Source organism: Pollicipes pollicipes, unplaced genomic scaffold (genome assembly GCF_011947565.3).
Source record: "Pollicipes pollicipes isolate AB1234 unplaced genomic scaffold, Ppol_2.1 Scaffold_5724;HRSCAF=6776_pilon_pilon_pilon, whole genome shotgun sequence".
In the NCBI taxonomy this organism is placed as follows: domain Eukaryota; kingdom Metazoa; phylum Arthropoda; class Thecostraca; order Pollicipedomorpha; family Pollicipedidae; genus Pollicipes; species Pollicipes pollicipes.
This window is the reverse complement of record NW_023596746.1, coordinates 30,694,348-30,711,529: the sequence shown is the minus strand read 5'-3', so window position 1 is coordinate 30,711,529 and position 17,182 is coordinate 30,694,348. Positions and strand designations below refer to the sequence as shown.

The 17,182-nt window shown below is 49.8% G+C and overlaps 1 protein-coding gene across 1 annotated transcript; it reads right to left on the bottom strand.

The window, feature by feature from the left end:
- Nucleotides 1–1,281: 1,281 nt before the first annotated feature.
- LOC119103584 (neural proliferation differentiation and control protein 1) lies at nt 1,282–14,249 on the bottom strand. Its single transcript, XM_037227171.1, has 8 exons — nt 14,172–14,249; nt 11,039–11,124; nt 9,478–9,559; nt 8,938–9,147; nt 8,583–8,649; nt 7,714–7,881; nt 2,897–2,990; nt 1,282–2,529 (listed from the first exon to the last, which is right to left on the bottom strand). The coding sequence occupies exons 2-8, from the start codon at nt 11,114–11,116 to the stop codon at nt 2,446–2,448; spliced, it is 783 nt and encodes a 260-aa protein (XP_037083066.1). The 5' UTR covers nt 11,117–11,124; nt 14,172–14,249; the 3' UTR covers nt 1,282–2,445.
- Nucleotides 14,250–17,182: the final 2,933 nt, after the last annotated feature.

Here is a 17,182-nt window from a genome sequence, read left to right as displayed (position 1 = left end):
TCTCATGGTGTCTCATAAAAAAGAAAAAAATGATAAGTCTTATCTTACACATTTTGAAGGCACCTACGCCCTAAGCGTCGCCTACAGATGTTTCACACAGCTGGATGTGGAAAAGTTAAGACCAGTTTTCTTTATCTGCGCTGGATGTCATGCATTGCAGTCCCTTGTGAGCAGGCCCGTTTATGGCTCATGGTGGTACCTACCTTGGTGATCATCCGACAGAAGCTGTAGCCGGCTGACCGCCTGCCGCTGTGGTAAGCTCTCGCGCGTCACAGAAAGAGGCGCAAACATCGCATGATGCTGAAGTGGGCGGTGGATGGGACACGTGACAGGTCTTTCCGATGTAGCCTGTGATCCGGGGTGCGGGCGTGGGTGCCGCATCGCTAGCGGCCTTTGCCTGGCCGGTGCGCGGGCGGCAGGCAGACGTTGTGCTGCCGCGCATGTCGCCAGGCTCCAGGTGGGGCGTGCCGGTGGCCATTTGCTCAGTAGGCCATAGGGCTGCCCGATACTGGTCGCCAGATGCGCGCCACCAGACTCCGGCGCCAGTGAAGCGAGGCTCGTGCTCCGGTGTGGTGCGGTGCTGCCCTCTGCAGACGCGACCCGTGGGTGCGGGCAACACGGTCCGGGCGCGGCCTGGCTCGCCGGCTTGCTGGCTGGCTCGCTCGGTACATGTTGACCCTCGGCGCCTGGGTCAGGCTCAAACGCGGGGTTCCTGAGCAATCGGCAGTGAACAAAACCCGTGCGACAGCGTCTCGCGGTGCTTGAGACGCTATAACACACTTTAACTAACAGATATGTCGACAGACATGACGTGGTGTGTTGCTTTCCCCAATTTTTGGGTTAGTGTATGCCAAACAGTTCCGAATTTGGATATCGTGTCGTGAGCAATGTAGCAAAATTGGCGGACATGCTATATCGTGTTAGTTAGCAGCTTGTGTCCGCGTGAATGACTGTCAACCCTGTAGCTGACTAAGCTTCGTCCCTTTAGAACGATCTGTATATTTTAGCCATGCTCTCGAATACATGGAAACATAACCCAACACTGTGTGTCAAAGGTGTGTCAAAGCCTGTTGCTAGAAGAACTACGGTACGCCTAAAGTGCTGCAAATGGGAAGATGTGACGATCAACCTGAACCCGAGAAATATAGAAAATGTATGCCTTCTGTAGCGCTTTCATGTCTCTGGCACACGCAGATGCTGAGGCGGTATTATCTAAAAATTATGCAAGCTTCACACTTTGGTGATCGCCACGAGATGCCATTGCTTTTTATAAACACGGAAGAAATGTTTGCATATATTTGTCCTTGTGAAAACAAAACTAACGAGGACTCAACATTAAACTGTAGTTTCACATCAAGAGGCTGTCATAAATGTCTTCAGCGATGAAAGCGAATGGCTAATTATGTCTGTCGATACACTAGGCGGCGCTCCTGGAGCCCCAAAATCATTATAAAAGCATCTCATCTTCGCTACAATTCTGGAAAAGTTTCCACATGGTCGTCTCGCGTGAAGCAACACTCGCCATCATACAGCGCGTCGGCCGACATTCAGACACGGACCGGGAATACGACTTTCCCTTTGATGCGCTGTAATTGGCCACGCCTTGGCTTAAGCACAACAGAACACCGTGAAATTAGTGTCGCACGCCGAGGCCTCGGTCCATTCTGAATGAAATGGACAGTACTAGAATGTGTCGTGTAATTTTGCTAGATTTCGGTACAACAGACTTCAACACGAGCTGTCACAGCGCTTTGTACAAATACTGCTGATTACAATAGTACGACCGAGCTCGGTAAAGCCCACTCAAATCTTTACAGCGAGTCGTCATCGAGTCGCCTGGAGTTGTTTTTTTTCTCTCTCGCAAGAATCACTTTTTGAATAAAAAATGTCAGGCCTCGTGGGTTAATTTAAGACTGGTTTTGCAGCTAGAACTGGAGATGCCCAGTTTAGACGCATGCATGCGCAAGCATAGTTTAGCCTAAAATGTGGCATGCCATTTTCGACGCACATGTAGAAAAAAAACTATGAAAAACCTATATGCCCCATACCTTTGCCAAAAAGTATGAAGTTTTCCTCGTGCCATTTGCATTTCGCGCTGTTTTCAATCTGCTGCGTAGGTATGTGCAGCAGAAATGAAAAACATGTACGTCGGTCATCATCTTACGAAAAGGTACAACAACGACAACGATACCATAAAATTCTTACAACATTGGCACCAACATTTAAGGGAATGTGCGCAGTGTTTCGGCTCGGACAATAACCTCACCAAGACAACCTTGCCCCATTTAAAGCATGGCTCATCACCGTAACACGCTCATGCCTGCGTGGCCAGCCACCGGCAACGAATAATCTTAACGTTACACGCGACATCAGCCGCCTGCAGCACCGGACCCTCCCGCTTCTGGCGCCGGCCCACCGCCCGCCCGCCGTGTCCATGTGCTCCGCTCACGGGTCGCTGGTGTCGGGCCCAGACTGACTCGAGGTCTGGTCCTCGCTGAACAGAGGATTCTTCACCTCCATCTCTCCACTCTGAAGGCAGAGGACGAGGGGTCAGTGCCGACGCATCGCTCTGTCTCTGACTTTGTCTCTGTCTCTGCCTCTGCCCCCGTCTGCTTCTGCCTCCTCTCTCTCTCTCCCCCTCTCTCTCACTCCATCTCTCGCTCCCTCTCTCTTCCTCTCTCTCTCTCACCCTTTATCTCCCTCTCCCTCTCCCCCTCTCTCTCTCTCACCCTTTCTCTCCCTCTCCCTCTCCCTCTCTCTCCCCATATTCTCTCCTGTTCCCTCCTCTTCCCTCCTCTGCTCTTCTCTCGTCCCCTCTCCCTTCCCTTCCCTCCTCCTTCCCTTCTTTATTTCACCCTGCTTCTCTTCCTCCCTCTTTGCGCACGGGAACACGTACCGGTGCTAGTCCAGGACATTCGTACACGGTGTGCTCCTGCTCGTCGTCCGAGTCCTCATCCGACGGCGAGCCTTGGCGACTGCCCATCGCACGCCTGAGGCCGAAGACACAGTGACAACGCCGACAGACAGCCGATGGATCGCCGCCCCTTTGGACTGGGCAGACCAGTCGCCGAAGGTGGGAGGCGGTCACACACCGGCTGTCGTTCTTTTCGGAGAGGTCGTAGTTCGAACCATGATTGGTCGAATGATACACCTTTGTGTAAAGTATTGGCTGGTAGACACCATTGTGCTACCGTAATGACCTTTGAGTCAATGCTGAGGCCCTGCGGCCGAAAGATAAAAGGGCCGACATTAGAGATGGCAGATGGTATTATGGCGAACAGACGGCGTTGCGAAAGGTATAGACGACATCCGTGTCGAGATGCGCACTAGGCCCGCTGGCCCAAATTACATTTAGCCGGCCTTCAGCAGCTGCATCCAGGCGTGTCAGGAGTTGTTGAGCTTGAAAGGCTCATTTCCACGCGCTCCATTATTCACAACGTGCTCAGACCATAGCCATTAGCGCCAAGCTCGCAGCCGCAGCTGCGCCGTGCAGCTCCCAAGCGCCACTTTCGCCGGCCCGGTGGGACGCTGAGTGGTTCTGCCCAGAGTTTCGGCTCGGCTCGCGCACAAAGCGTGGAAGCAATTAAAAATGCAGGAGAAAAAATCTCGTAAAGGCAAGCGAAAAGCATACTAAATTTGTGTTACCTCAGATAAATCTCAAGTCACCAAGGGTCACAAGATTTCCATTTTTTCATGGACGTATACAGCTACATGAAAAGTTTTCAGCAAAAAATACATCTAAGCAACGAGTCGTGCAATATATTTGTAAGACTGTGAAATTCCATTGATATCCTCACCGTTCCACAAAGTGCACCTGTACGGAGATATAGTCCTTTCTTTTTCTTTCTGGTGAGGACATGCATTAACCGCATTTTATGTGCAATTCTCCCGTTAAGATACTCACTCACCACTTCAGGCCAACCCGAAGGTCAACCAAGGTCAACCAAGGCCCAGTTTTTAAATGAACGGGACAAAACAAATGAGGTCTGGCAGAGTTCACGTGTACATCAGCATCTTTTGGAAATCAGGAAAGACCAATGAACGCTACGGGAAGTCGTATGGGGTCCAGCGAGATTTACACGCTTCCGCCTTCTGCATCATCACAGGAGGGCCGGGAGGATGGATGATAAGGGAATACGCTATACTTTTAAGTGTTATCTGTCTGGGACTTTTCCACCTAAATACATGTCGATGATTTTGGAGATGTCTTGGGGAGAGATATCAGAATCTGCCCACCATGTTATAGATATCATAGTCCACAGAGAATTCGTCTGACTGAGATCCACTTGGTACAGCTGAAATACGCGTCAACGCCATGTCGTTGGTAGCTGCGGTATTAGCGCCAACGGTGTCTCGTCTTCATACAGCTAAACTAGCGAGAAACGCTTGTTGTTGTTTTTGTTGTTTTTTTTGTTGTTGTGTTCTCGGCTGAAGAAATAGAAGGCTCACAGGTCATGGGAGCCATGGGAACCATGGGATTGAGATAAGGGTACGGGTAAAGTAACATCTTTACGAAAATGGGATAGGTTCACAAAAAATGTGTTCCACATTACATTACTGCTGTTTGCATCAATTTTAGTTAATAATCTCCGCCCACACCACTACCATAACTTTCAACCCAAAGCGACAAGTTTGGGTGTAAAATTTTCCGAAACTCCGCTGCAATCTAAACTAAATGTCTGGATGAACTCAACAGGTGGGTGCAGCTTGCTGGTAGATTTTGGATTTAGAATGGGAAATTTTACCCTTGAGAATCTCTATAAAGAGCAAGAGCTTAGCATTCCCTGGCAACTAGTTTGGGTTGTATGGAAATCGTATGCTGGGGTCAGCATATACCCATATTGGGTGGTCATGACCTGAGCCAAGGTCACGGACGCTCAGGCAATAAGATATTAAAATATGTCAGTTGTCATGTCTTTAGTAATGTACGCGTGCCAACTTTCGTAGAAATTAAGCGGAATTTGAGCCAAGCCCAAAATGGGACAGCATATTTCTAAGCAAACTTCACTGGCCTTGAATTCTTTGAAATATCAGAAAATGAAAAACAACAACTAAAGAAACAACGGTGCTGGACGTGTCAAAAATTGCAACATACCATGACTCTCGCAAATAAAAAAATGTATCCGCCCTTAAACGTTACAAATGTGTGCATGTCAAACCAAATCCGCTGGCCTGGCCTTGACCCGACACCTCGCATGACCTCGTGTCAAAACAATGTTGGATGCGTCAAAAGAATCACAGAACAGGTACCCAAGATGAGTCTAAATGGGTGAAGAACCAGAGGAGGGCGTTGCGTTAAACTCTGCCCATACCCAGCTCGGGGTACATGGTGGAAAGCAAGGTTGTTAACAGGGGTGTCAAGTGCTCTGGCGTTTATGAACTTTCGCACGTCATGAGGCCAAACATAAGGACTTACGCAGGAAATATCAATGGGGACATTTTTGAGCACACATGACATCACTTAATCTAAAATTCAATAAACTGACGTTCAGAGGCGCGCAAACACCGAGCCTATTCATTCGCTGCACTTGTGCAGCACTTGTGCCAAACAGATGAGCCAATATCACCCGAGCGACGATATTGCACCATTTCAACAGTTGCGACTGGATATCGCGTGCCAGCAAAGGACACGTGCAGGGCTATGATAGCGAGCCGGACACAGCCCGCCTGGCTCAAGCTGACGCCAGCGACCTACTTAAACACGTGTGCTGGCATTGTGTCCGTCAAAGGGTGTGGCAACAAGTGACAATGACGATGACAATGGTCTGCATGCGATAGCGAGGCGCGCTGCGGAATGACAGCGGAATATTCGTTCGGATGGAAAACGAGCCCTAGAAGGTGAGATTTGAACAGCACCAGAGGAGTGCATCTATTCCACGGGTTAGAAGTTGGGGAAAATTCGAGCTCTCCAGGTGTTTTCTTCCATGCATCATCTAACGTGATGGCTGGTGGAAAACAGTGTTCTTGTCCTCGGACAATGCTTGTTCATGCCTTGAAATATGCTGACCATCCCCAGTAACTTTAATGTAAACTTTCACTCGCGCTGATGAGGCTTAACAATCAAGCTAGTATAAATGTCCAACGACGGGTCTAGCGTTGCAGCCTCCAACGAGAATTCGCCTTCTTTGCTAACGTCTTGCAGCCGCACAGTTGATAGCAACGAAGCTGCGATATAAGCTGCGAAGCTGCTGCGAAGCCGATACTGCGAAGGACATGGATATGTTCGGGTGCGTTTGGATTTTTAGCTCTTTGTTATATAAAGGCCAGTAGCTGGGCGAATGAATGAGCCAATAGCCTTACCTTTGGCCTGGAGGGACACATTTCAGGCACAAAATGGCAGTGCCGTTTACTGTAGTGTCGTAACATACCTGGCCTTGCGGCAACTGGGGGGGGGGGGGGGGGGGGGGGTCCATAAAGTGCTTTGACCTCGTCTGTTTCTGTCAAAAGTCCTATTGGCCATTGTTCCGCCACAGTTACGTCATGTCATGTGATGGCGGCCTTCCAATGCCGTCTTTCCCGTGGCTTTATTTTTGACATCGTGAGAGGTGTCGCTGAAGACCGTTCGTAGTGACCCCTCGTAGCGAATGTGAAAAACGCCGAAGGGCGAGGGTGAAGATTGATATGACATGATGATTGAAGATTGATATGGTCAAATTGACCCCCGAAGGTTTTTCCAGAATGGTTTCCGAACGGCGTGCCGTAGCCGCACTAACGTTTGCATAGCTGTAGACATTCAAATATAGGATCGTTCGACATCAACAATGTAGATGCACCTTATAAATTCGCTGATCTATGCCAGATCAAAGACAGGCCATAGTTTCAGCGAAGGCAATTTCTAGGGAATCCTTTAATCTGATCCAACAGCGGAGTGTTAGACAAAGCCGTACATCTCCGAAATGCTTTCTTAGGCAACACAACAGTTGAATGAACAAAATCCATTGAACTAAGGTCAGGTTCGAAGGTCATACCAAGGTCAAAACCAACCTGTTTTGTTACTCTAGGGCCTGCTGTATGGGATAGTTTCTGGTGTCCATCTCGAGTTGGTTGATAGCGAAAACTGCAATATACATCTGCCATGGCCTTCTTAGAGGTCAGAGTAGGTCATTGACCTAAAATGGCCCGGGTCAACATTTTGCTTTAGGAACATACTGCCTGGTGTAATCTTTGTAACTTAGTCAAACACAAAACTCAAAGCAATCGTGTATTATTTGGGTCACCTTGACCTACAAAAGGCCAAAAAAGGTCACTGAACTTGAATGAGAATGCGACCTTTTGCTTAGAAACGGTTATCTAGGATCTGGAGGCACTTTGGAGACCAACCTGGAACTTGACCTTGTTTGACCTTTTTTGACCCAAAGATCACGACCTAGAAACCTGAAACTTTGACCTAAGTGAGTTAATGTATAGGTCAACACGCTCTGTAAATTTGGTGTCTAGCTTTCTTAGTTCCCGAGACCTCAGGGGGGAGGGGTGTCAAATTGACCCCCCACCCGAGCGAAGGGTATGTAGCCGGCCACCCGGGCGCGTGTTAACATTTCGCCCTACTGACACGGCAGCAAAAACACATGTCAGCAAAATAGCATTTGGCTAAACGCGTTCCAGTCATTAGTCCGGGAACCGTTCACGTGTCACATGATGCTTAGGTTTTGTTATAACTCGGTAACGTTTCTGGGCACAGCGCTGGGAGCCGGCTGGGGCATGACTGGGACTTACCCCTCTTCAATGGCCATCATCTGCTGCTTCTGGTGCTGGTAGTGGTAGAGCTGGGCGGACTGGGCCAGCTTGCGGTCGCCGGAGGGGCTGACGTCATGGTGGGGGCCGGTGACCCCGTACGAGGGCCCGTCTCCCTCCGAGGAGGCCCGGCTCCGACCCCGCTGCATGCTGTGGCAGGGGACGAGAGCGAACGAGGTGAGAGAAAGAGCAGAGAGAGAGAGAGAGAGAGAGAGAGAGAGAGAGAGAGAGAGAGAGAGAGAGAGAGAGAGAGAGGGGGGAGGGGAGAGAGGAGAGGAGAGAGAGGAAGAAAAAGAGCGTTGGAAAGATAAAAATAGAAAGCAGATAGACAGAGAGAAAAAGAAAGAGAAAGAGAGAGCGGGGGCAGGGAAGGGATAGAAAAATATGTCAACAGATGATTTGGGACTGAGAAAGTGCACAGGAGGGAAGACAATCAATACCACAAAATACTACAAGGTATGCACGGTTGTGCGGGTATACTTTCATCAGGTGCACGCAAATAGGTTTGATTCGCTTCTTTTGTTGTACACCTTATCAAACGCTTATTGAAAACAGTCAACTTTTCTATTCATTTATCACGACTGAAAAAGGACTAGCCATCGTGAGCTTAAGTGACAACCCATCAGTACATATGCATCAAGATGTACTTACATTGAGGCCTTTCAAGTTAACGTGCAACGTCCTTCGTTTGGTAAGAGCAAACTAGCAGTGAGTTTAGTAGCATGAGTAGATGCTGATGATATGTTGTCATTCGCCGGAAAGCTGATCGACTAACACCTTCTTTCAGCGACTATCCATCTTTCACTCCCAAATGTAAGTATATTTACACGAGGACCCTTACCAATACTTACTAGCGGTAGCAAAGTCCTCCCAGAATGGTCATACAAACCACCGAGGTGCACACGCCAACGACGGTTACTAGAAAGCAAAATGTGGCAATTAAAACACAGCCTGCGAAGTATTGATGAACTGCATGTCATAACAGTGCAAGCGAGCGTGCCGGGGCTTAAATGGTGCAAACGCCAGCTGTGAACTTGGATGTACATTCAAAGCAGCCCCAAACGTGGGCAAACCTCGCCACAGCATGTCGTGCTTTGTGCGCTGTTCCATTCTCGCACAAAACAGCGCATTAACAATGCACCGTTCCAATAAGTGCGGCGCCCACGCCCAGCTTCAGCAACATTACGAAAGCCTGACGCTCCTCACAGATGAAGTAGATGTCGGACATGTTGTCCTTGCTGGGGTCAGTGCCTGTATGTGCCTCAGCTTGAGGCGCCTCTGCTGCAGTGCTGTCAGGCGGGGCTCTCTTCATCATGGCCTCCTCTCGACCTGGGTTCCCAGCGTTGGGACTGGGGCCCAGCACGGTGTTTGCGCCTCCTCGTCGCTGAGAGGCGGGCGACTGTGTTGCAGCATCCCCTGCCGTAAAACACCGCCATCATCGCAGGCTGCTGATTTTGTACAACGATGTATGCATGGAATTTTAACGTAAATGGTGTTCACAGAAGATTTTTAATGGTGCTACTGTTTTGATTCTGATGCGATGATTTTGTTTAGATTTCTGTTTGACGATTATTTAGTGGATAATGAGCCATATTTAACATGTTTGAAGCATATTGTGACGGAAATCAATTTCCGCTTTTCGCGAAATGTCTGGCGTTGTGCATGGGTTGCATGGTATGAATTTGACAGTATGGACATCAGACTCTTCCCAGTCTGTCTCTCAGGAAAAGTCGTCACGTCCGTTACCTGGTTTGGGACTGTCGGACTGTTGTGCTGCACGAGCCGAGGTGGCCTCCGGACCAATCAGGGTGAGCTGGTGACCGACCGGCTGAAGAGGGGATGTGCATTGTGAGGGTACGCGCTGAATTGGTGCAGTGTGCTCAGGGTAGCATGCGGCACAAGGTAAATTGTCCACAATTATTTGCGCACGCATGTAGGATTTCCCCGAACATTTTGAGTCGCTCGAAAGTATTACACTCATAAGGATGTCTTTAAAACGCATACCACTTTATTGCAGTAGTGATAGATTTAGTGTCGTACAACTGCACAACAACTGTGAAAAATACGATGTAAAGTACAAACTTGGCAGCGACCAACTATGCGTCAAGAAAACGGCAAATATTAAGCTAGTGCATTGCCATATGCTCAACCTCGTAGAAATAAAACTTTAAGTTCAGCCTAAAGTGGTGTATTCTGTTCCTTAACAGAGTGCACACAAGGTGTTGCAAAAGTTCTGATATTTACATCAAAGCCGTTCAGTTTTGGGCTTCAGCACCGAATTTCTTAAGCAATCTATTCTCCAGCGAGATATTCAACTCGACAACAAACTACAACGTATTCAGATAGCATCGGCTTTGTTGCCCAAAACATCCTCACTGTCAAATGGATTGCCGTTGGCATGTCACCGGAGTTCGGGTCACGCGTGGGTGTCTGTTAAGATATTTTTAGGCGACGTGGGAGACCAAGACCAGGACGGGGGAACTTTACCTGCGCCTACCTCAGTGTCTACAGTACCTTAGGTTAGGTCTACGGTTCCAGCACCAGACCACGCCTCAGATTTGGCTTGGAATGCGTCATGTGGAATAGTAACGTCCGCCACAGCAGCGTTAGATAGTGAGCAAGTGCCAGCAACTTCGGCTCTCACCAAGATCATAATCGGTCAAGCCTGACAGAAAGCATGCCTTGCCTGCTAAGACAGCAAGTGCCTGTTACGCCAAACGAAGCAGATACGGATTCCACGATGGTCGGTGTTTGTGTGTCCAGCGGTGACGCCACGACTGTCTGTGACCGTGACCGTGGCTGGCCGTGACCGTAGCTGACCGTGACCATGGCTGGCCGTGACCTTGACTGGCCGTGACCGTGACTCGTCGTGACCCTGGCTGGCCGTGACCGTGGCTTGCCGTGATCATGACTGGCCGTGACCATGACTGGCCGTGACCGTGACTCGTCGTGACCGTGGCTGGCCGTGACCGTGGTTGGCCGTGGTCATGACTGGCCGTGACCGTGGCTGGCTGTGACCGTGGCTGGCCGTGACTGGCCGTGACCGTGGCTGGCCGTGACCGTGACTCGTCGTGACCGTGGCTGGCCGTGACCGTGGCTGGCCGTGATCATGACTGGCCGTGACCGTGGCTGGCTGTGACCGTGGCTGGCCGTGACCGTGGCTGGCCGTGACCGTGGCTGGCCGTGACCGGCGCTGGCCGTGACCGCGGGGAGACCCGCGACGTAGCAGCGCACCTGACCGGATCTGTGCGCAATAGACTGCAGCAGATGAGACTTCACGAGGTTCACGCTCCGGCGTGCGTTTTACCTGCGCTTGTTGAAGCTGGAGAATCTGAGAGATGAGGCTGTCTATGCTTCTCTCTTCTTTCTGAAGCCCTTGGAACATTGCTGCATCTACCAAAAACATGGGTCGTTGCTATTTATAGGTACGCCAGACAGCAGCTAGCATCTTGGAGGTTACAGACGTAACAGTAACGACGACAAATTAGGATGACAGATATGAAGATCAACACTTCACTTGGCCTAAGTGACTGTGGCCGCATGCGAGTCTTAACAGCAAAACCAACATTTTCGCAGAATCAGACTCACAGCTAGCCATCATGGCAGCTCCCATTCAGCTTTATTAGCCATTGAAACTTCCGTGGGTGATTTTGCATTCACTGTTCTGAGAGACTCCATACTTTTATATCGAGTTAATGCAACCCTCGCTGCCTGTAAGAGCATTCGCGAGTCAGGTAAGAGGAGCGGCGGTCCAAATAGCTGAGTAGCGACTCCCTTGCCATTTGGACCCTAACTCAGTTCGAGACGCAGTGCAGAAAAGCAGATGATCAATGACGTAAGCACCCAGCAGCGCCCGGGGTCGTTAATCAGGCTAACCGAGCACCTTTTAAGCACGGTCGACGTTATGTCAGGTTATCATCCCGTTCGGAAATCAAGAGAAAAATGCGTTCTTTCCGTGTTAGAAGTACGCTTCCGTGGCAAAACGCTTGACACCGCGGTCTGGATCGTCTGCAGCAGAAACAAGGAGGAATACTGGTTTATGACCAGCGAATCTTACGAGCTAATGGGCAAGTCGAGACGAGTCATCAGCGGTATCTCAGCTCATTTTACGTTGTAAATGCCATGGGCCAATCCGAAGTGATTTGTTTGCTTGAACACGATCATGTTGTAATAATTAAGGACCATTTTGGCATGCATCATGCCGCCGTCAAACAGCAGAAGAAGACATTTGGAAGATGCATATATTACTGAACAAGCTCTCAGGCATAAAATCATAATTCATTCAACTGAGATGAACTGAACCTGTTACTTTACAGGATACCATACTAATTTCACGTAAGTTGTGCAACACTTGATTGGCAACGCCATATATCGGCTTTCGAGATCTCAGAAAATTTGTTTGGGGTCTTAATCACTCTCTGGCATGGGACCAGTTGGATTTCTGCACAGGCGGCCGTTTTGTAATGCATAATTCATGCGTCATGAACACGAAATACGCTACCAGTGCCCGACCCAGTTTTGACTACACATAATTTCCGTGTCTGGAGGGCCAATTAAAATTTGCTGCGGGAAAGCAGGGAATAAGTTAGAGCATAAGCGCCATAGATTACCAAATTTACGTAAGATCGGGTACGGTAGGATAATATGTATGTTCTTGTAAGGTTGGAGGCTTGTCTCCAGATCATTCTAGACGCGGCAATCGAAAGTTTAGATCGTATTGGGTCTGGGGCTGTAAACTCAAATGCTTTTGACACATTAATCCGAGTGCTCGCATGCCACCGGCTGGGCTGCGGACGTTTGACAGGCACCAAAGGACAGTCAGGTCATTCGTCGGCCACGAAGGATCACGCACACACACTCATGATCATGATATACAAGTTGGGTTGATAAAGCGAACCTTCCAGGCAATGGGTATTATAACTGAGGAACAGGATAAGAGAACGATTGTTCATTTACGAATGAACGAGAGGTAACTCTTTGCCAGGTTACCTGCAACAAAGGCTGCAGGTGATCTGGCAACGCTGACCTGGCAACCTGAAACGAAGCCCTTGCCCGATAACATCATACTTAATGTTTCAAGAGATTAATACTTGTGCAGTTCTTTGATCTCCTCTCAGGCTCCCGAGCTAAGTACGTCGAATTTGTACTCTGTGTACATTGCCGCAGCTGTTTTTGGCCTAGACTTAGCAGGACCCACTATTGATTACTTGCACGCTCACTCATGCCGCTTTTGGCCCCGCAGGCTGACTTGATGAATCGATCGCTTGCTCTCGCTCACTAGTCTGTATGGCCTTGTCCGCCACCATTTCCCTGCCATTTGACCTCTGAGTAGGACGTATATATCCGAATCGGTCTCTACGCAACTTGCTAACTAGGAGATACAAAGGCCTTAATTATAATCTGTTCGGAAATCCAGGCCACATTACCCTCGCTCTTGGGAACAAAAGTGAATCTGCGCTTCTCCGCTACTCAACAGTATAATATAGCAGGGCAACACTATTAAGACAGCGGTCTTTTGAACAAATAGGTTGCTAATAACACAGCCCTTGACCATTCTGGGATTCGTTGCTCTTCTTGCGGCCTACCGTCCTTATAAAAAAACGCATCCATATAACCTGCACCGCATTATCCTCTCGGGTGACTTTGGCAACTAAAAAGCGGCTGCGCGCACCTCCTGCACTTCGCAGTGCAATCATAACCTCAAACGTGAGGCGTCAAAATGCCGCGGGTGCACATTCCACGCTGCCATCTGAAGCAACCTCCGTCACCAAACGCACGCCTGGCGGAGAATAAAGCCATCTGAGCGTGCTCTGCCGGTCGCGCGGGCCGGCTCGGGGCCGTTTGATGCACACAGACGCGGCTGACGACGGCGACAGCTGACAGCGCGCTCAGTGTCGCGCTCTGTCACACGTCAACGGGCCGGTGAGGACCCGCATAGCCGTCCCGGTCGCCTGGAGCCCGCACGCTCGCCCCTGTGAGCTGCTGTCGGGAGCGGGACTTGGGATGCCGGGGAGAGATAGGAGCGGTTCCTTGAAATGGGGATCTACCTGGGGAGCATTACCCCGAGCTGTCGATTCAATCTCACAGGTACTGCAGGTATGCAAGCTGAAAAAATGGTTTCAACCAACAGCGCAAGGTTTGAAATTACGGTGGACGTTATTTACATGTTGTCAACGTGTTGATAAAGCATGATATGTGCTTAAAAGGTTTCACCGTAAGCAAGGAAAGCCCAGTTTGCCCCCATGCTTTAGTTCAATCAAGCTTTAATTCAGTTTGTACTCATCCATTTGCACCCATCTACCGCGATTACAAAAACCAAGGGAGCCCCCCCCCCCCCCCACCGGAAGGGCCTCCAATTTCCAACCAGATGGCCGCTGGGCTGACCGTTTTGGTCGCCCTCTGCCCCGGCCCGACCGTGCCCGAGCCGGCCCAGTGCTCACCTTGTGCGCTGGTGAGAGCGCCGGTGAGAGCACCGCCGAACCAGAGGAGTGCGGTGAGCACGAGCGGCGCCCGCCGGGCCCGCATCGTGGCCCGCGGGTGGCGGACCTGCCGCGCTTCTGAGCCGGCCGCCGGACGCGGCCCCCGAGCAGGCAGGCCCGGCCAATCGATACACGCCACACTGTTGCCGCCCGCGCGCTGACGTCATCCAGGTGTGACGTCACGTGACCCGGAGGGTCAGTCGGTTGGTCGGAGGAGGGGGGCTTGGAGGTGAGCGGGCCACGTGAGGGTTGAATGTGTGCTCCACTGGGGCTTGGAGGCTTGTGGGTGGGCGGTGTTCTGGGATGATGACTGGAGAGCAGAGAATCGCAATGATTGGCGTTGAGTGGATGCACAATGCATGCGCTAGCGTTGAGACTGGGCGTGCGTGTTCGCCAGTAGGAGAGATCAAAAGGTCCGTTGCTGACGAATGCATGGTAGTACATATAAGTGGCGGGCTCAAAAGGTCCGCTATCTATTTTGGTGGGCTTTGCTGATAAGGTTAACTGGAGATGCGGTAGAAGGAATCCTATTCACCATCTGGTGTGACAGGCAAAGTCTGTCTGTCACAAGCACTATAACAGGTACTATCTTTGCCACAATTTTGTCGATTCTGAATTCCTTACATTCACGCTGTCCAAGATTTCTTCGGTAAAGAAGTCGAATTGTCTAAAAAAAAACTTGCGAATTTGGACCAGCTTCCTGCGAAATCACCCGCTACATATATATATATATATATATATATATATATATATATATATATATATATATATATATATATATAGTATTTATCATATTTATTCATCTGAAATAATTAAAGCACCTAATTTGAATTCCAAGATAATTGAACAAAAGACGATTGGTTACAACGGGAACGAGGATGGCTGGAAAGTCCTGTCAGCTATCTTAAATTTTGGTTATGTCTAATGTTATTGGCCTTAAATTAGTCTTGTGTCATTAAATAGGTCATCCTTAGAGCCAATTAGAAGCTGGAATGAAAACGATGCTTAGCTTGTCTATAGCGCAAACTGAGATGAGTCCCACAGCGTCAGTCCTATCAACGCAACCACGACAGCGGCCGATTACGTGCTGCGTGCAGTTATTGATTTTCTCCCCGGTGAGAAAGCTTCTTTCCGTCGACATCTATAGAAGACTGGAAGCGGTCTATAGAGGCCAGTGAGTGGACGTGGGTACCGTGCGCCGTCGGGCGGAAGGGCTAAACATGATGATGACGCTACATATCCGAAACCTGTGTGGCAAGCAGAGGATGGGAGGGGGGGGGGGGGCGTCACGGCAACGAACGAAACTCATCCAAAACTTGTCAGAAAACTGATTCAAGAAAATCGTGGCATCAAGCAAAAGGAAAACGTGCCTGACCGAGTAGAACATTGCTGAAGGAAGTTTCGGTCACGTAATCAGTGCCCTTGAATACCGTAAAGTTTGCATCAGGTGGGCGCCTCACTAGCTGACTGATGAGATGAACGCTGATTGCGGTTGCGTTCAGTGTTCAGTCCAGCACTGGACTTCGCAAGATAGCCGAAAGATGATCAACAGTACAAATGGCAGGAGAGAAGGTAGAGGACGGGCGAGAGTACAGGGAGCAGGGAGCGGGAAATAGCTGGGCACAGTACAACGGACGGCGAGGCAGCACGAAGAGCAGGCTAGAATACTGGCCATATGGCCGGGCAGACCACTGGCCACAGGGCTGGGCAGAACAGTGGATCGCGCAGGACAGGCGACAGGTCAAGCCAAAGTGTACGAGGCAGAACAAAGGGCAAGGTCCTGGACGTGGGTTCTGACCAGGACAGAAAATAGGGAGGGCAGGGGTAGAGAACTAACGACGAAGGGTAGAAACAGTGAACAGTGGGCAGAACAGAGCACAACCAATCCTGCCCTGTTCTGCCCTGCCCTGCCCTGCCCTGCCTTGCCCTACCCTACCCTGCCCTGCCCTGCCCTGCCCTGCCCTGCCCTGCCCTGCCCTGCCCTGCCCTGCCCTGCCCTGCCCTGCCCTGTCCTGTCCCGTCCTGCCTGCTCTATCCCGTACAGTAACAGACAGGACGGGACTAGAAGAAATACGAGTAAGCGGGACGGGACGGGATGGGACGGTGCGAACGCTACTGAGCGGGGAGGAGCAGACTCCGTCCCGGCCTATCCTTTGCCGTGCTCTGTACTTCGTCCTGCCCTGCATCCTGTTCCGTCTGTATCCTGTTTTTCTCTCCTGCTCTGTCTCGTTTCCTTCCCTGTAATTTGTCGCTACCTATGGTGCTTGGTATGATGTAACTAATCATTGATCTTTAAATGTGATTGGTTTACTGGTCGACTTTGCACCAATATGCGTCATATATAATCTGAATTCGGTATAGGTTGACGCAAAATGGACTTTGTGGTGGCCTGGTGTGACATCATGATGTACAATTGAGACTGACTGGCACGGCGTTGAGCCAGTTGATTTGCTACAGGTAGTTCGTGACGGAGGCATAGCACTACACCACCAAATATCTGCGCTGATTACCATGGCCGATGTATCGACTTGTGTGACCTTTTACGCGTGCAGTTCTACTGAGGGTTCGCGTGTGTATCTTATATGTGCTCCACCCATTTTCGGTACATATATTTTTTTTTGTGTGAAGGCGGTGATGCTTTTCGCATGAAGTTGAGGTCTGGAATTTTTGCTCTGAAAATTGTGAACTGCCCTGCTTATAGAAACAGCCGAAATTTGCCCACTAGTCCACTCTTCGTGTGGACTTTTACAATCCTCATAATTGCCGGAGCTTCCTCTGGACTGCAACAACAGATATCAGGCGCTTCTTACAGGAGACATCTTAACAAAGAACTGAATGAGGCTTGTCGACAACTAGCATGACGAGCAAATCTGTATTATTTCTTATTACAATAGGACTATGTACCTGCATGGCTTTTGTTAACTCGCCTATTATTGATTATCTTTCGCATGACCTGGTGCAGTTTTTGGCAA